Below are 20,812 nucleotides of genomic sequence, written 5' to 3' on the forward strand. Positions count from 1 at the left end.
TAAATTTAGTCTCATCAATGCAGTCAGGCTCAAATATATTTACAAGGGATTGTTCCTCACAACATAATTCCTTACATAAGATCATTTCAGGAAAATTAAATAGAAAAAAATCCTGGTTTCTTGATATACAAATGTTCCCTGCCTGCACAAATGCACACAAAAAATTGCTGATGTTTTTGGTAATGGTATCATTTGAAGTAACTGTTATATATCAGCATTTTGCAATTATCACTACAGGTATTGAAATCTGTTAATTTCTTAGAACACACACAGGATGCTGTTAGACGCTGATTAAGTATTTAACAGTCTTCTAATTTAATGAGTACAGAATCATTGATAGCAAACCACAACCTGTTATTTTTCATACAAAAATACAAAAAAGATGACCTTCACTTGGATACACATAGAGTATCACATTGCAAATTATTGATGATTTGTGAATTAGCATCAGAATATTTTAAAAGCGAAAGTTAGCACAATTTATATTTGAGTTTAAAAATTCCAGACCTCATTACCCTCTTCACAAATCCACATATATTAAAACCTACTGTTCCTCTCTCTTGGTAAGATGGCTTCATCTACAACTTCAGAGGAAATATAGAACATTAAACAGAAACTTCCTCAGCCTTTATTTATTCATCTATCTGCATCTTTCTGTATCCTCTGTTTCTCTCTCCTGATAAGACGTTATCAGGCATCTTTTTGTCTTCAAGTCTAATCCTTTCACATTTCCTCTACCCCTAAATTCTTCTAGATTTTTCAGTAAATCCTACAATTGGTCATCTCTGTATCCTGTGTCTCTAGTCTGTCACTCTATAAAGTCTTCCAAACAGATTGAAATTTCATCCATCTTCAAAATATCCTTCTCTTGATAGTATTCCCTCTCCAACTGTTTCTCTCTTTTTATTCATGTGTAAATCTCTCAAAATACATCAACAGTAGTTCTCTGTATTTCAAATATCCTATTCACTTTTACTCCACTTGTAATATGGAAAGAATTCCATAGGTGTATATTAATTTTCCCACTTAACATCACTTGGTTCTACCAAAATCATCCCAAATTCAATGCATCCAAAAATACAGTCATGAGTTTATTACTCTCACACTACGCCACATGTAAGTCATTGTTACCAATATCCATTCAACTTTGCAAGTCAGGATCCTAGGAATGACTATAAAGAGTTTCTTCTCTTAATTATTTAAGACTTCAAGTGTGCACGCTCAGTTGCTAAGTTGTGTCTCACTCTTTGCAATCCCATGAACGGTAGCCCCGTCTCCTCTCTCCATAGGACATCCTGGGCAAGAATACTGTCATTTCCTTCTCCATGGAGTCTTCTCAACTCAGGAATCAAATCTGTGTCTCCTGCATTGGCAGGGGTATTCTTTACTACTGACCCACAAGGGAAGACCCCCTAATTACTTCATATTTAGTTAATTACAAAACCCAGTAACCAATTTTAAATTCTAAATATTTGTTGAATATTCTCATTTCTCTCCATCTTCCTCCAACTCCCTGGTTTCCCAATTTCTTGCTTATATGTGTCCCAAAGCCTCAATCACCCACTCCCATTTGGTAGTTGTATTTATGGTTCCACCACCATAATCTTTATTTCAAGTATACTATTTCAGGCTAGCAGCTTCTTTTTTAGTTCACCTAGGCTAGTATCTCTACTTCAAATATTTGACAATATTGGGGAAGTTCAGGCCATTGACCTGAATGTGTTTTCAATGTCCATTCAGCCCAACTTATATGCCAACTTGTTTTATTATTCAACAATTTTTATGACCTTTGTTATTATCATTTATTTTTCATATAGCCTTAATTCATTGGTCTCTACTTCCTGGCTTTAGTAGATACTTGGCAAAACTCCAGTCCTCAGTTCAGTTCAGTTCACTTGCTCAGTCATGTCTGACTCTTTGCGACTCCACGAACTGCAGCTCGCCAGGCCTCCCTGTTTATCACCAACTTCCGGAGTCCACCCAAACCCATGTCCACTGAGTCGGTGATGCCATCCAACCATCTCATCCTCTGTCGTTCCCTTCTCCTCCTGCCCTCAAAATGTCCCAGCATCAGGGTCTTTTCCAATGAGTCAGCTCTTTGCATCAGGTGGCCAAAGTATTGGAGTTTCAACTTCAACATCAGTCCTATCAATGAACATCAATCCTGGGTAAACATCAATTTTTAAGTACCCATGCCTACATTATCTAAACAATCATAACACAGCTGAATAAAACATGCAAAGAGATCATTTTAATTTATACTATACATCTAGTACGATCTCCTTCTACATCTGATGAACTCAAATCTTCCCTTTTTTAAAAATTCTAATATTATCTCCCCTGTTGTTGTTCAGTCACTCAGTCATGTCTAACTCTTTGCAACCAAATGGACTGCAGCACACCAGGCTTCCTTGTCCTTCACCATCTCCCAGAGGTTGTTCAAATTCATGTCCATTGAGTCGGTGATACCTTCCAACCATCTCATCCTCTGTTGTCCCTCTCTCCTCATGCCTTTTATCTTTCCCAGCATTGGGGCCTTTTCTACTGAGTCAGCTTTTTGCATCAGGTATTGGAGCTTCAGCTTCAGCATCAGTCCTTCCAATGAACATTCAGGATTGATTTCCTTTAGGATTGACTAGTTCCTTTAGGATTGACATGTTTCTGACAAAACATGATCCACTGGAGAAGGGAATGGCAAACCAGTTTAGCATTTTTGTCTTGAGAACCCCATGAACAATATTGTCTATCCTACTCCAATTTAAAATGATACCTCATCTTATATTTTATTTAAAAAGATTATAGTTGTGAATTACCCCATCTTCTTCCCAGCAAATCCACCGTCTACCTGCATATATGCCTATAAGCTCTACATTTCTTCCAGTTACAATGTAGGCATAGTCTCTGTTCCTTTCTATGGCTAACTTCTCTACTTGCATGCTGAATTCCTTCTGTTTGTTGTTCAGTCGCTTGGTTGGGGCCAACTATTTGTGACCCCATGAACTGCAGTGTGCCAGGTTAAAAACTAAAGGAAAATTTGCCTGTAGTTGTTCAGTATCTCCTGAAATACACATTTTTCCTTTATTTTTTTGCATCATTCCCATCAGCTTATACATGTTATAATATTTCCTAATTTAACAAAAATAAATACACAGTAAATCTTTATTCTTGAATTCATATTATCTGTTTGCAGCAAACACATTTGGAAAGGTTTCTCTGTACAAGTTGTCTTTATTTCTGTCTTCTCACATCTTTTTCTTAACCCATTTCAAGTCTTAACCCATTTTGTTGCTACTATAACAATGGAAACTGCTCTTATTTTTTCAAGTTTCACCATAATTAGGCTTCCCTGGCGGCTCAAGTGGTAAAGAATCTGTCTGTAATGCAGGAGAACTGGGTTCAGTTTCTGGGTTGGGAAGATCTCCTGGAGAATGGAATGGCTACCCACTCCAGTATTCTTGCCTGGAAAATTCCATGGGCAGAGAAGCCTAAGCAGGCTACAGTCCATGAGGTTGCAAAGAGTCAAATGACTGAGAGACTTTTACTTTCACTTTCCTTCTTGTCAGATAAGACGGTCAATTCTTCTCTATTAGCATTAATCTTAGTCAATCCCTTTCACCTAAGAACCTTTTTCACTTGGCCTCCAGAATTCATTTTTTTCTGTTTTTTCTCCTACCCTCAATTTCTCTGTCTTAATCTCCTTTGTTATATTATATCTTTTCCCTCTCTTCTGTCTCTTAAATCAGGTGTCTCCAACCTTCAGCATCTAATGCCTGATGATCTGAGATGAAGCTGATGTAATAATAGTAGAAATAAAGTGCACAATGTAGGTGTTTGAATCATTCCCAAATCATCTCCCACCCCACTCCCTCTGTGAAGAATTGTCTTCCACAAAACCAGTCCTTAGAAAATGATGGACTATCCTAAAGCTCATTACTAATTTACATTTCCATACGCATTTATGCTTGTTGAATTTCATCCAACGTTACGGATTTATATACAACTGATAATTCAGACGCCTCTTTTGGCTCCAAAGTGTTATAACTATCTGTCCATGCAAAATCTTCACTCATATATCAAGCCTATCATGTCCCCAACAAAATTTTTTATTTTCCTTATAAAATTTCTTCTATTTCTTTTTGTGTCTTCATCTCAGTTTTCTTCATTTCTGTACTTTAAAATATTTAATTTTATTGGAGTATAGTTGCTTTACAATGTTGTGTTATATATGCTTTATAGTAAATAATCAGCTATATTTATACACATATTGATATTTTTTTAGATTTTCTTCATACTTATCCATACTTAGATTTCCTTCTCATTTAGGTCACCACAGAGTAGTGAGTAGAGCTCCCTGTGCAATACAGTAAGTTCTCATTAGTTATCAATTTTCTACATCAGATCAGATCAGATCAGTAGTCAGTCGTGTCTGACTCTTTGCAACCCCATGAATTGCAGCACGCCAGGCCTCCCTGTACATCACCATCTCCTGGAATTCACTCAGACTCACGTCCATCGAGTCAGTGATGCCATCCAGCCATCTCATCCTCTGTCGTCCCCTTCTCCTCCTGCCCCCAATCCCTCCCAGCATCAGAGTCTTTTCCAATGAGTCAACTCTTTGCATGAGGTGGCCAAAGTACTGGAGTTTCAGCTTTAGCATCAGTCCTTCCAAAGAACTCCCAGGGCTGATCTCCTTTAGAATGGACTGGTTGGATCTCCTTGCAGTCCAAGGGACTCTCAAGAGTCTTCTCCAACACCACAGTTCAAAAGCATCAATTCTTCAGCGCTCAGCCTTCTTCACAGTCCAACTCTCACATCCATACATGACCACTGGAAAAACCATAGCCTTGATTAGACGAACCTTTGTTGGCAAAGTAATGTCTCTGCTTTTGAATATGCTATCTAGGTTGGTCATAACTTTCCTTCCAAGGAGTAAGCATCTTTTAATTTCATGGCTGCAGTCACCATCTGTAGTGATTTTGGATCCCAGAAAAACAAAGTCTGACACTGTTTCCACTGTTTCCCCATCTATTTCCCATGAAGTGATGGGGCCGGATGCCATGATCTTTGTTTTCTGAATGTTGAGCTTTAAGCCAACTTTTTCACTCTTCACTTTCACCTTCATCAAGAGGCTTTAGAGTTCCTCTTCACTTTCTGCCATAAGGGTGGTGTCATCTGCATATCTGAGGTTATTGATATTTAACCCGGAAATCTTGATTCCAGCTTGTGTTTCTTCCAGTCCAGCGTTTCTTATGATGTACTTTGCATATAAACAGGGTGACATTATACAGCCTTGACATACTCCTTTTCCTATTTGGAACCAGTCTGTTGTTCCATGTCCAGTTCTAACTGTTGCTTCCTGACCTCCATGCAAATTTCTCAAGAGGCAGGTCAGGTGGTCTGGCTTTTCTATCTCTTTCAGAATTTTCCAAAGTTTATTGTGGTCCACACAGTCAGAGGCTTTGGCATAGTCAATACAGCAGAAATAGATGCTTTTCTGGAACTCTCTTGCTTTTTCCATGATCCAGCGGATGTTGGCAATTTGATCTCTGGTTCCTCTATCTTTTCTAAAACGAGTTTGAACATCAGGAAGTTCACGGTTCACATATTGCTGAAGCCTGGCTTGGAGAATTTTAAGCATTACTTTACTAGCGTGTGAGATGAGTGCAATTGTGTAGTAGTTTGAGCATTCTTTGGCATTGCCTTTCTTTGGGATTAGAATGAAAACTGACCTTTTCCAGTCCTGTGGCCACTGCTGAGTTTTCCATATTTGCTGGCATATTGAGTGCAGCACTTTCACAGCATCATCTTTCAGGATTTGGAATAGCTCAACTGGAATTCCATCACCTCCACTAGCTTTGTTCGTAGTGATGCTTTCTAAGGCCCACTTGACTTCACGTTCCAGGATGTCTGGCTCTAGGTGAGTGATCATACCATCGTGATTATCTGGGTCATGAAGATCTTTTTGGTACAGTTCTTCTGTGTATTCTTGCCATCTCTTCTTAATATCTTCTGCTTCTGTTAGGTCCATACCATTTCTGTCCTTTATCGAGCCCATCTTTGCATGAAATGTTCCTTTGGTATCTCTGTTTTTCTTGACGAGATCTCTAGTCTTTCCCATTCTGTTATTTTCCTCTATTTCTTTGCATTGATCACTAAAGAAGGCTTTCTTATCTCTTCTTGCTATTCTTTGGAACTCTGCATTCAAATGTTTATGTCTTTCCTTTTCTCCTTTGCTTTTTGCTTCTCTTCTTTTGACAGCTATTTGTAAGGCCTCCCCAGACAGCCATTTTGCTTTTTTGCATTTCTTTTCCATGGGGATGGTCTTGATCCCTGTCTCCTGTACAATGTCATGAACCTCATTCCATAGCTCATCAGGCACTCTATGTATCAGATCTAGGCCCTTAAATCTATTTCTCACTTCCACTGTATAATCATAAAGGATTTGATTTAGGTCATACCTGAATAGTCTAGTGGTTTTCCCTACTTTCTTCAATTTAAGTCTGAAGCTGAAGTTGAATGGTTCTGTGAAGACTTACAAGACCTTTTAGAACTAACACCCAAAAAAGATGTCCTTTTCATTATACGGGATTGGAATGCAAAAGTAGGAAGTCAAGAAACACCTGAAGTAACAGGCAAATTTGGCCTTGGAATACAGAATGAAGCAGGACAAAGACTAATAGAGTTTTGCCAAGAAAATGCACTGGTCATAACAAACACACTCTTCCAACAACACAACTCTATACATGGACATCACCAGATGGTCAACATTGAAATTAGATTGATTATATTCTTTGCAGCCAAAGATGGAGAAGCTCTATACAGTCAGCAAACTTTATACATAGTAGTGTATATATATATTAATCCTAGTCTCCCAAGTCATCCCATCCCACCACCCTCTTCCCCGAATTGGTATCCATAAGTTTGTTCTCTATATCTGTGTCTCTATTTCTGTTTTGCAATTAAGTTCATCTGTCACCCAGTTAAGTCAGATAAAACACCCAGATGTCATCTGCAATATTTTTCTATTTTACTATCACAACACCATCCAATCCATTTACAATTTTCCTCACAGTAAATAAAAATGCAAATAAATAATTAGAAAATGATATTGAATATTTTGTCTCTTTTATTACACCATAAATTTTATATTAGGGATTGTGTGAATTTTTTGTTCATTCTCTCCTCAGTGGTGACATGTAGTAAATATAACAAATATTTCCTGGCAGGTCATTGTTAAGCAGCATACATAGATTAGTGAAGTTTTTCTTGTTTTAGCATTTCAAAAAATAAACAAAATATGGTACATTTGATTGTATCAACAGTGGGAAGACTTTTTCTTAGCAGAAAGTGCTTTTCACCTTATGAAACACAATCAAGTAACTCATAATCTAGGGATTCATCCTCTACCTTCTGTCCTCACTACAACTTTCAATCAATCTTACATAACCCACAAATCTTACAGGACAAACAAACCAGAGAGGAAAATCTAAAGAAAAAACCCTGCCAAATCCCAGCACTATATTGTCTGATATTTTATTTCTGAGTGTCCATAAAGCTTCGATTCTTAATTCCACATTTGATAAGTTAGTCTGGGGGTGGCCGCATTAATTTCAAATTAGTGTCTGGTCTGATGGAAGCAATTCTCATATGGAACCACAGCCCTTTTACCAAATCCATCCAGAATTTATAAATAACTGCCACTTTAGAAAATATTTAAGAGATCACCTATGTTCATTCATAAATGTCTTTGCTTTGTCACTAATGTATTAACATATAGAAAGTAAAAATATATTTATATTATAATGTTACATTCTACAAGAGTATATGTTTGGAACATGGGAAGTATTGCTCTATTCTGATCTAGCAATACCAGGTGTATTATTAGAATCAAATATGCTGTGTGAGGACAAGCATTATAAAATGCTATACATTAGAAGAAAGCTAAATAGGGAAAAGCCAGGACTAAAGGAAAGATAATGGGTGAAATTGTTTTATTAGGCTATAAAATATTAAATCATCCTCACCAAAGGGATTGCTCTTAACTGTTCTTCCACTTGGGAACCAATCTAGTAGAAAGAAGAAACTGTGGTTTTTACAATCAATCAGACACAACTGAGGTCAAATCTTTGCTCTTTGACTTATCAGTTAAGTGATTTTTTGTAAATTGCTTAATTACTCTGAACCAGTTTCATTTGTTAAATGATAATGATGCTAACTATTTTATATCATGAAAGTTAAATGTGACAATGTGGTACACCTGATAGACATATATTAGGGTTTTTGTGTTTTTTTTTTTTTTAAGAATGGCAAAAATCAAGCTTTAAATCTGAGAAGATTTTGGAAAAAGCAACACTATTCTAAGAAAGAAATATGAAGTGGCGTTTTGATTTTTCCATTGCTTCTTTCTTTTTGGTGCACAGTACAATGGTGGCATTTCCCCTGGGGTTTGAACTTGGGATTTGAACTCTAGAATTTGCGATACAGAAGTTCAAGAAACAATTTTAGAAATAATTTTTTTTTTCATTTAAAAAAGAAAGAGTTTTTTCCCCTTCAATATGTAAACTTTTTATAGTAAGAGGTTTTGCTATTGCTGTTTTATTTTTAAATCTACTAAAAGTACCTATAATTATTCCATAAATGACTCAAACATATGGAATCATTTACTCTGGGCAGAGGAACAGAATGCTATAAAAATCACAATGGCTACAAGCATTCAGAGTTTATTAGAGGTGGGTTTCCCTTTCCAGATTATTCTTTCATTGGTTATGAGTTACTATGAAATTACTAAAATGAAATTATATTATTTTTGTTTGAGGGGGGATGGTAGCAAATAATGAAATAACTGTGAGGAATTTCACTGGCAAATCAAAGTGCTCTCTGTTAATTAGCTCCTGCCTACATACATAGTTTAAAAATAATTGTATGTTTATGAAAGAATGATTAGTTAGGGAATGTGCTGAGGTAATAAGAAAAAATCATGAAGAGAGCAATTTAAGCTAATATCCACATATCATTTTATATAACCACATCACAGAAGGGGGTCCCAGTTAATTAGATTCCTTTAGTTAAGTAGGAAATATTAAAAAAGGAAAAGATTCTTAGGGTTCAATCCAATGTATGTCTGTTATCTGGGGAAATACCTTGGACTCTTTTCTGAATGTATTTATATCTTAGTATGTGTGTAAGGCATAAAAATAGAGACTTTGACCTACACTTAAGAAATGTTTCTGCTTAAATATTGCTCATTTATGACATATAAAAATGGAAACAATATTTTAACAGAAATGTTGGCTACAAAATATAATTTTAAGAGAGTCTTAAACTACCGCACTTTTGCACTCATCTCACATGCTAGTAAAGTAATGCTCAAAATTCTCCAAGCCAGGCTTCAGCAGTACGTGAACCGGGAACTTCCAGATGTTCAAGCTGGTTTTAGAAAAGGCAGAGGAACCAGAGATCAAACTGCCAACATCTGCTGGATCATGGAAAAATCAAGAGAGTTCCAGAAAAACATCTATTTCTGCTTTATTGACTATGCCAAAGACTTTGACTGTGTGGATCACAAGAAACTGGAAAATTCTGAAAGAGATAGGCACACCAGACCACCTGATCTGCCTCTTGAGAAACCTATATGCAGGTCAGGAAGCAACAGTTAGAACTGGACATGGAACAACACTGCTTCCAAATAGGACAAGGAGTATGTCAAGGCTCTATATTGTCACCCTGCTTATTTAACTTATATGCAGAGTACATCATGAGAAATGCTGGCCTGGAAGAAGCACAAGCTGGTATCAAGATTGCCAGGAGAAATATCACTAACCTCAGATAGGCAGATGACACCATCCTTATGAAAGAAAGTGAAGAAGAACTAAAGAGCCTCTTGATGAAAGTGAAAGAGAGAGTGAAAAGTTGGCGTAAAGCTCAACATTCAGAAAACTAAGGATCATGGCATCTGGTCCCATCACTTCATGGCAAATAGATGGGCAAACAGTAGAAACAGTGTCAGACTTTATTTTTGGGGGCTCCAAAATCACTGCAGATGGTGACTGCAGCCATGAAATTAAAAGATGCTTACTCCTTGGAAGGAAAGTTATGACCAACCTAGACAGCATACTAAAAAGCAAAGACATTACTTTGCTGACAAATGTCCATCTAGTCAAGGCTATGGTTTTTCCAGTGGTCATGTATGGATGTGAGAGTTGGACTGTGAAGAAAGGTGAGTGCTGAAGAATTGATGCTTTTGAAGTGTGGTGTTGGAGAAGACTCTTGAGAGTCCCTTGGACTGCAAGGAGATCCAACCAGTCCCTTCTAAAGGAAATAGGTCCTGGGTGTTCTTTGGAAGGACTGATGCTAAAGCTGAAACTCCAATACTTTGGCCACCTGAGGTGAAGAGTTGACTCATTGGAAAAGACGGTGATGCTGGAAGGGACTGGGGGCAGGAGGAGAAGACTCTGTCCGCAATGCAGGAGACCCAGGTTTGATCCCTGGGTTGGGAAGATACTCTGGAGATGGGAAAGGATACCCACTTTTATGTTCTTGCCTGGAGAATCCCATGGACAGAGGAGCCTCATGGGCTACGGTCCATGGGGTTGCAAAGTTGGATACAAATGAGCGAATAAGACTGTCACTTATTGCGCAAAATATTCATAGGAAAAAGACCTACTACCTCTCCATCTAGATATCACATTTTAGAATCAAAATCTGTGAATTCCAAAGTGAGGAGGCAATAAAAAATTTAGCTTTTATATGTGAAATTTTATTTCATTATTTTAAATATATATCATAAACTCTATTTATATAATTGCATAGATGAATTTGTGATATAAGGTTTTTGTTGATAAGAGTATTCCAAGTTTTATGATGACAGCTCTAGAGCAGTCCTGTCCATGAAATATCTAATTTAAGCAAATGATTATTTATAATATTCTTATAGACATATTTTTAAAAGAGGCAATTAATTATAATAAAATTCCATTTAACCTGATATATCCAAAATGACTCATTGGAAAAGACTCTGATGCTGGGTGAGATTGGGGGCAGGAGAAAAGGGGACAACAGAGGATGACATGGCTGGATGGCATCACTGACTCGATGGACGTGAGTTTGAGTGAACTCCAGGAGATGGTGATGGACAGGGAGGCCTGGCGTGCTGCAATTCATGGGGTCGCAAAGAGTCGGACATGACTGAGCCACTGAACTGACTAGCATTTGAATCAATATGGCAAATTTTTAATGAGATAGTTTATGTTCCCTTCTACATATGGTGTCTTTAAAATCCAGTGTACATTTTACAGTTACAGTACATATCAATTTGTTTTAACGATGTTCAAAGTTAGTGATCACATGTGGCTTGTGGTTACCATATTGAATAGAATAGGTTTAGAGCACTCTTGGAGAAGGCAATGACAACCCATTCCAGTACTCTTGCCTGGAAAATCCCATGGATGGAGGAGCCTGGTGGGCTGCAGTCCATTGGGTCGCTAAGAGTCAGACAGGACTGAGCGACTTCACTTTCACTTTTCACTTTTATGCATTGGAGAAGGAAATGGCAACCTACTCTAGTGTTTTTGCCTGGAGAATCCCAGGGACGGGGAGGCTGGTGGGCTGCCGTCTATGGCGTAGCACAGAGTTGGACACAAGTGAAGCGACTTAGCAGCAGTAGCATCAGCAGAGCACTCTTAGGGAAGACTCACCTTTCTGATAAATAAAAAGAAATGGCATAAATTTGGTGTTAACATTGGGGCAGTTTGATCCTGATTATTCTGTGAATTACTGGTCACAAATGGAGTACTGAACACCTATAGCCAGTGTGTATATGGACCCCTTACCTTATAGAAAATAAATGTACAAAAGAACCCTGATTTTACTTCTAGGATAATAATTTAAGTGTTTGTTTTTCGCTCTATTTCAGACAAACAAGGAATATATTATTTGAAGTTAGTGAGACCAATTTCTCTTGGACTTAAAGGTGTTCTTATATGGCAAAGTTATCTGGGATGAAGGAAACAGAATTCCTTCCAGAACAGGAAGAAATAAGAAAAAAATCATTGGAAGTAATATAGTAGGCCAGGTAGGCAGAATTCAAAGATGGCTCCCAGGATTTCAGCCTCTAGTGTATAAACATACATTTACCCAGATATTCAATCAAATACTATTCTAGGTGAATTGTAAAAGAATTTTGCAGTGCAATTAAGGTCCCAAATCACTTGACCTTGAGACAGAGAGACAATCAGGTAGGCCTGATCTAATCTCAGGTGACTTTGAATGAGTCTAGAGGTCACAGAGATAAAGACTAAAAGATTCAATAATGAGAAAACTGGCACACAGTCACCATCTTTAAAGATGGAACAGGCTACGTGACATGCTACATGCCCATAGCAAAGAGCAAGCAATGGAAGACAGCCACAGTGCTACAGCTGCAAATACTTGGATTCTGCCAATCACCTGACTAAACTTGGGAGAGGACTCCCTGCTCTGGTTTAGAACACAGTCCAGACAGCACCTTGATTTCAGCCTGGTGACATCCTAAGGAGAGAACCTAGCCATCCCTGTGCTACCTATAGAACTGTTCTTTTATTTTTGTTTCTGTTTTTAAGCTGCTATGTTTATGGTAATTGTTTACATGGTAATAGAAAGCATATAGTAGTTGAACAATTCATTCACCCTCCCTAATCACAAAGCTGTTTGTTTTTTGTAAACTGTATCATTTAGTTATCAAGTATACAATCCAGATCTATGATATTTTGAATTTCAAAATAGGTTTTGAGGGAAAACCATGATACCATTGGGGCTTCCCTGGTGGCTCAGAGGGTAAAGCCTCTGCCTGCAATGCAGGAGACCCAGGTTTGATCACTGGATCGGGAAGATCCTCTGGAGAAGGAAATGGCAACCCACTCCAGTACTCTTGCCTGGAAAATCTCATGGATGGAGCCTGGTAGGCTACAGTCCATGGGGTCGCAAAGAGTTGGACACGACTGAGTGACTTCACTTCACTTTTCACTTTCATGCATTGGAGAAGGAAATGGCAACCTACTCCAGTGTTCTTGCCTGGAGAATCCCAGGGACGGGGAAGCCTGGTGGGCTGCCGTCTATGGGGTCGCACAGAGTCGGACACGACTGAAGCGACTTAGCAGCAGCAGCAGCAGCAACTATATTGTAAAGTAAAAGTGTGACACAGGCATGAAACTTTTCACATGTCTGCCTATATGAGATTTAGGGAGTTAAACTAAGTTCAGTTACCTTATTTCATATTGTGAAGCATCTAGAATAATTGAGTTGAAACAAATAGCCATATAAAAATGTTTGAACATACATCTATTAGCTGTTATAATTTCTGTCAGTTATAAATTCAATAAAAAATTAGTGAAGTTTGAATTGCTAACTAAAAAAAAAAAAATGCTTTGCCAACAGAGTCTTTCCTTGTTGAGATGAACAAATTTAGGCTCCAGGAGAGTAAGAAGCTAAGATTTTTTAAAAGCTCTGGATAGATATTTGACTAAGAAACTGAAATAGAATAGAATAGAATACATTGTTCCAGCAGAATCTATACAAAAACAGCATATATACAAGCTAAAATAAATAGCATCAAGAATATTAAAAATAAAACTTTTCTAAACGCATTTCTTCATAAGATTCTTGATGGAATAGGAAGAACATTAAAGCTAAATGCTATTTTTAAGGAATTTATTTCAAATAAGGAAAGTATGGAGAAGTTTCAAAATATCAAGCATTATTTTCATTGTAAGTAGCATATTCTAGGAGACTACAAGTAAAAAAATAAATTCTATTCTATCCTATCCAATCTTCCTGGAAGAAATTCCAGCAGCAGCCTACAAGGTAAATGGAGTGTGGAAAACCAATTCGTAAATTGCAGGGTTGGGAAAGAATAACACTGCTTAGAAAATGAAAGTCGATCAAGATTGGAAACATTTCACCTGTTTTCATTTAAATCTTCAATCTCTTTTCCTGCTGGTTTAGGAAACAGAATAGAGGATAATGGGGCAGTAGGGAGTATGAACTTTAAATATCTTGAAATGACCACATTGACATGCTCAATGTAATTTTCTGTGACTAAAAGAAAACTAGGTTTTGGATAATCTCCCAGTTAAAATATTATGTATGAAACTTAAAATAAGTATTTTCTATCATGTTTTTGTCCTCCTATTATATAAAATTTACTTTAATCAATTAAGATGGAAGCTTAAACTGTGCTGGAATTTAAAAATGAGAAATGACCTGAAATATAATATTGCTAAACTAGTTCCCTGCTTTCAATTAAACATATATCCACCCCATTTCTGAGAAGTAAGCATTTACTGCAATACTAAGGACCTGAAAGGAGATACTTGTTCTTTCTCATCCAACACATGTCAAAGCACTCCACACTCATAAATATTTTCTGAAATGTCCAAGCTAAATCTTTTATACAAATTCCAAACTGCCTTATAAACAGCATCTGATAAGTCAGTCAACAAGTCAATACAACTGAAGAACAGAGTCAACATAATGTAAAAGTCAACATAAGAATAGAATAACTTAAACTGCCTTAAATTTATGTTAAAAACAGATATTAATTACAGATATCTCAGAGAAGGCAATGACACCCCACTTCAGTACTCTTGCCTGGAAAATCCCATGGATGGAGGAGCCTGGTAGGCTGCAGTCCATGGGGTCGCTGAGGGTCAGACATGACTGAGCGACTTCACTTTCACTTTTCACTTTCATGCATTGGAGAAGGAAATGGCAACCCACTCCAGTGTTCTTGCCTGGAGAATCCCAGGGACGGGGGAGCCTGTTGGGCTGCTGTCTCTGGGGTCACACAGAGTCGGACACGACTGAAACGACTTAGCAGCAGCAGCAGCAAAGATATCTAAAAGGAACAATTAGCTATCTACTATCAATTATTTGAAATCATTATACTAAGAAATGTAATACAAAATTTAGGTGCTTAGAACCTGAGAAATTTGGATGTGTTAATTCCATACCATTGAATTACTGGATTAGTGACCTGCTATAAAATACTAATAGAGCACAACCTCATGAAATTTTTTAAAAGATTATTTTACTAATATTTCAACTAGATTCATAACTACCATCAGTGCACACATACTAAACAATGGTTCCTTTTCATTATTTCAGTTAATCTTCACACAAATTTTATGAGATATAAGAATTCCCACTTTAAAAATTGCCATTATTGTCCTCATTTTGCAGATAAAAAATATTGTAGAGTCAATACTTGACCCCAGGTTTTTACATTCAAGAATCTCTGCTCTTCACCTGTATCAAGGTCTACAGGTGATTTTTCGTCAGAATGATGGGCTGAACTCTACAGTCTATATCCAGTCCTGTGTAGTGCTGAGTCACTTCAGTTGTGTTTGAGTCTTTGTGATCCCATGCACTGTAGCCCGCCAGGCTCCTCTGTCCATGGGGATTCTCCAGGCTGTCATGCCCTCCTCCAGGGGATCTTCCCAACCCAGGGATCAAACCCAGGTCTCCTGCATTGCAGGCAGTTTCTTTACCATCTGAGCCACCAGGAAAACCCACACTTATTTATGGGAAAGCTAATATGAATTTGACCTGTTAACCTAAGCCTAAAAGGAATGGCCTGGAAATCTATGTAAACAACAGGAATGAAAATTTCCAAACCACTTTTATTTAAATGTTGGAAATATTAATTTGTAAGACACACTATGATTTTGAGTGATAAACCTCAATTACTATCACTGAAAACCTAAGTCATCTATCACTATGGTTTTAACACTTTCTCTGCCTCTCCATATGTCTATGCCTCTGACCTATTGTCATTGGTACCAGTGGCCCTTGTTAAGATAGCGATTTTCAAGATGATGAAAGAAATGTCCTCCCTTCCGCTAAAGGGCCTATCAAAGGGGCAGAGGGACATATCAAAGCTCCCTGAGTTACTCTGAGAGACTTGCTACCCTTTGGAGAGGTATGCTCCTCCATCCCTACCATTTAAAATATTTTCTATCTAGAGAAATGATAAGTAATATGTACTGAGTGATTTTGCTAAACCAAGCACTATCTTATTGACTCACTCAATCCTCCAAGCCAACTTACGAATGATATTAATAGTCCTATTGTATAATGAAGAAAGCGAAGCTCAGATAATTTAAGGAACTTACCTACAGTCACACATCTAAAAAATAGTAGAAAATCTGATTCCAAAGACAGAACATTTAACCACCATACTATATTGCCTCTTGTTAACTGGTTGCAATGATTATAAAAAATCATCAAAAACAAATGCATATACATGCTTCAAAGTGATAGTACAGTGACTCAACAAAGTCTCAAGGAGGAAAAATATATATATAGGAGTAAACAGACATTTGTGTATAAAACTGCAGTTTGGGCCTTAGGTTCTCTTTTCCTTCTTGTCTCTCTCTGTTTCTCTCTCACTTATTATTTTTTTTCATAATTTGACATTGCTCTAAACACTTGTATTAATAGATCTTGATTGTGCCCAAATGCCAAAGTGCCACTGTTGTATAAATCACTTAATTACCACATTCTTCTTTTTAGAATTTGATTTCTGTATTTATTTTATTAAAAAATAATTTACTAATAAGAAATACATTTGACTGTTTTAAACACATTTAAAGGCAAAATATCATATAAATAAAAACTACAACTAAATTAAATGACATAGATGAATCTCGTTTATATAATATTTTGCAAAAGAAGTCAGATGTAAAGAGTACATAGTGCATGATTCAATGTATATAAAGTACAAAAGCAGGCAAATTGACCTGCATTGTTAGCTCAAGGGAAACGGGCCTCAAGAAGTGTTTCTGGTTCTGATACTATTCTGTTTCTTGATCTGGCTGATGATTACACGAATGCTTCATTTGGAAAAATTTATTGAGCTTTACATTTATGTTGTGCATATTTTTACAATACATATGTTACACTTCAGTCAAAAGTTTACATTAAAAAGCTGTGCTTTATCCAAAATGGTTACTTTGCTAATTGTAATTTAGCACTATTTTCTCTTCCAAAAAATACAATTAATTTGTTTCATAAAGAAAGCTAACAGTATTTCCATACCACATTGTACAGTTGCTATTTTCCTAAACACAACATGTTTTAAAGTCAAATTTATTGAGGTATAATTTATGTACAGTAAAATTCATTCTTCTTAATGTAAAGTATGGCCATTTTTGACAAGTCCATACATTCATGCAGCCATCATCACTATTAAGATACAGAATAGTTCCATCATCTCTTTAAATTGCCTCACAACTTTTTGTAATAGATCTCATCTCCCTCTGCTGCCACCCCAGTTCCTGGCAACTCTGATCAGTTTCATTCTCCATCGTTCTGCCTTTTCCAAAACATCATATAAATGGAATCCTATAGTATGTACTCTTTAAAACCTAGCTTCTTTCAGTTAGCATACTGCTTTTGAGATCCATCCATGTTTTGTGTATATCAGCAGTTTGTTCCTTCTATTACTGAGTGATTTTACAAGGTATGGATATACCACAATTCAAAGACATCTGAATAATTTCCAGGTCCTGGTGATTTTGAATAAAGCCATTACAAGCATTTGTATATAGGTTTTTGTATAAACATAATACTTTGTTTTTTAACTTGTATTATACTAAATATTTTCTATACAGTCTTTAGTTTATAGTAATCCTGATACCTAGGGAATATACCAATCAGTTCAAAATAAAGTCAGAAATTAAATCAAGTAAGAAACACCTCAGAAAACAGATCGACTTTTGCAAATTACCCTCTTAAAGATATTTCTTTCTGCAATCATCTACATAATTAAGAACATAAAGATTCTATTAAAGTTCTAGGTTAATATTTAAAATCATGTTTAAATTATACAAAATTAAAGAAATCAATGATATTACTAATTTGGATTCCAAAATCTTAATGAATAAAGGAAGAAGAGGTAAGAAATATGGCTTGAAATGTAAAGAGTTATATACCTCTCTCATTACTCCCTGATGTAACATATTATAAACTTTACCCAACTGGTTAGTAGTTTCTTTGTTTCTTTTTTTTTTTAATCCATGATAATTGGGAAAGGATTTGAATGACAAAATGGAAACATGGTAGATGTTACCTAGCATGTTGTGGTAAAGTGGAATGGCCCGTCCAAAGGTAGTAAATGCAGTCATGACTAGTGGGGCCGCTACACCTGCAGGCAATTACAGAACAGAAAACATCATTCTCCATTCACAGTGGCATGCACACACATGCACCCGTGCTCACACGGAGCCTCGGAGGAAGAACATGGGAAGCAAGCACACCAAGTACCTATCCATCAGGCCGATGCAGTCTTCTATACTTGAGCCTATGCACCTGCAGAAGGTCCAAATTGTAAAAATACAAGGAAAGAAAAATTAGTCATTTTTCAAAAGAATCAGGAAGACCAATACCAATTGTGTCAAACCCTAATTATAGTTATTAGACAACTTTGGAACATCATGAATTTAAAGCTGGTGAGAAGATGATTACTTGATGGATGCCCAGAAGTGCAAATACCACATAAATAGAATGCAGAGAAACAAGTCCATGTAAAGAAAAGTGTAATCTGTTTCTGTGGATAACTTCCAAACACATATTGTTCATTTCTAATACTTTAAATTCATTAGCATCATTCATGATTATATGTCTTGATGAAGAATTTAATATCTCAATGGCTATAATTGGTCTCATGTATACAGTTTCTTCTAAAATGTTCTAAGGTTAAGTGAAAAACAAAATAAATAAAAAAGGAAACATGAGCTATTCAATGTAATAGAATAACCTGATGCTTTATACTCATTAAAAATTGATTTTAGCAGAAAATGAGTTAACAACCTTTAATGCTATTCTCATGGTTACTTTACATAATCACATTACTCCATCCCTTGGTTGTGACTGTCTTTAAAACATACTTATCTATAAACATGAATTCATTTAAAAAGCAGATTAACTTGTTTCACCATACTGCAGTTTATCTTGAACTTGTTTTTAAAAGAGCAGTGCCATAACAGGCAAATAAAAACAGTTTAATAAACTGCAATAATAATTAATGCAAACAATAACAAATAAATACACCACAAGGAAATGAATAAATTGAGACTCAGGTAACTACAGAATCCACTGAGGTTAATATTTAAGTCAAATAATGTAAGTACACAAAATTCTGATTTTGAAATACCACAGAAATATTATTCCTTCCATCTTCCAGTGCATTTGAATTGTATTTCTTTCCCTTTTCTCTCATTATAGACATACAGCTCTAGTGCATTATCAAGCTTCCTTGTACAGCTATGATTTATTGAACTAATTCTGCTAGCAATATTTTTTTTTCCAAATCCTCACTTCTAAAACTGAAAAAGAAGCTTAAATTAAAATCATTATATAGTGAATTAAAAAAGTTCTCATGTATAAGGCCAGACGGTCCATTATATCTATAGAAAATTATAGAACAGTAGTAAACAAATATAACTCTGTGTGACAATAATTAAGTCACTATTTTCCTACTTAATCAATATCAGTTATCATAATCTTACTAGGTGAAAAATTATTTTTCTTTTGAAAATTGGCTTTGAGTGGCCCAGAAAAAATTTAATGTACAGAAATAAAAGAAAAAGGTGTTTCAACAAAAGCAAATAAAATATACACTGAAAAAATCTTTTAAAAAACCAAATAAATTAAAATTAAAATACAGAGCACATAGCATTGGATTGGTTCCATAATCCATAATGAGAACCATTTCTAAAAATAAAAATTTAATTGCTATAAAAGATTCCAAATTGTATTAGATGGCTTTCTTTTATTCTAAGGGAGTCATTTTTTTTCTAGTTTCCTATTATATCTCCTTCAAAATGTTTTTTTTTAATACGATATTGCCATTTTTGTAAAATCAATCGTCTACTTCTTATGACTAAGTGATAATCTGAAAGCTATGGTTAGTTTGCAAACTGTGTCTTTCTAATCATCTTTGAAAGATAAAAATATGTGAAAGCAACATTTAACTTGAGGGGAAAGTGTGAGAAATGAAAGATTTTCATTCATTTAAATGAATGAAACAAAACAAAACCCTTTGTCACATGTCTTCTAAGTGTTCCTACTATTCCAGGAGCTTGGGGGAGAAAAAGATGAATTGGACATTTTTCCTATTCTTAATGATCTTACAATTTAATGAAAGAGACAGATGCATAAACATATGTGTATTGTATAAAATGATAAATGTAATAAGGGACATAAAAGAGTGGCTTAGGAGATGTGCAGGAGGTATAGGCAGCTTCAGAAGATCATGGTAACCTTCATGGAGAAATTAAGAGGCTGAAGTTCAGGGTCCTGAGCCCTGGATTGGAGTGACAATAACTTCAAAGGTATAAGAAAGAGCAGCAGCAAAAGCATAGATCTGAGGAAAGGTAGGGTGTGTATGCACAGATACAAATAAATCTGAACAGTTAGAGAACAAAATATGACACAACAGGCAGAAGGAAAAAAAGAAGCTAGATCATTTAATAGAAACCAGAACTTGAATACCATCTGCTTAAAAATAAACTTAGCGGGACACCACTGCAGGGTTTTAAGGAAGTTGGGAACTTGCTGGATATGTTATAACATTGATCTCTTTGCCCTGTAAAGACTAGTCAGCTAGAAGCCCTCAGATAGATTTCTTTGGCCCTGAGGCTGTTTTAGTCTAGGTAAGAGAGAGATGATGATGCTAAATGGGGAGAATGGTAACTAGGATAAGAGACAATGGGACAGATTTAAGAAAGGTATGGGGAGGTTAAAAAAAAGTAGTTGATGGCTGGTTTGATGATGGAAG

General features: G+C 36.1%; 1 protein-coding gene across 6 annotated transcripts in view; it reads right to left on the bottom strand.

The window, feature by feature from the left end:
- The window catches only part of ERBB4 (erb-b2 receptor tyrosine kinase 4), a 1,283,620-nt gene that overhangs the window by 268,470 nt on the left and 994,338 nt on the right, over positions 1-20,812 (bottom strand). For 2 of the 6 annotated variants that reach the window (XM_061383854.1, XM_061383842.1), the window contains exons 16-17: positions 18,298-18,342; positions 18,104-18,178 (exon numbers count right to left, since the gene is read on the bottom strand). In XM_061383854.1, the coding sequence (XP_061239838.1) occupies positions 18,104-18,178; positions 18,298-18,342 (120 nt within the window). The remainder of the gene's footprint in view (positions 1-18,103; positions 18,179-18,297; positions 18,343-20,812) is intronic. The other 4 variants (XM_061383869.1, XM_061383859.1, XM_061383866.1 and 1 more) reach the window with 2 other exon arrangements.

Source organism: Bos javanicus, chromosome 2 (assembly GCF_032452875.1).
Source record: "Bos javanicus breed banteng chromosome 2, ARS-OSU_banteng_1.0, whole genome shotgun sequence".
In the NCBI taxonomy this organism is placed as follows: Eukaryota; Metazoa; Chordata; class Mammalia; order Artiodactyla; family Bovidae; genus Bos; species Bos javanicus.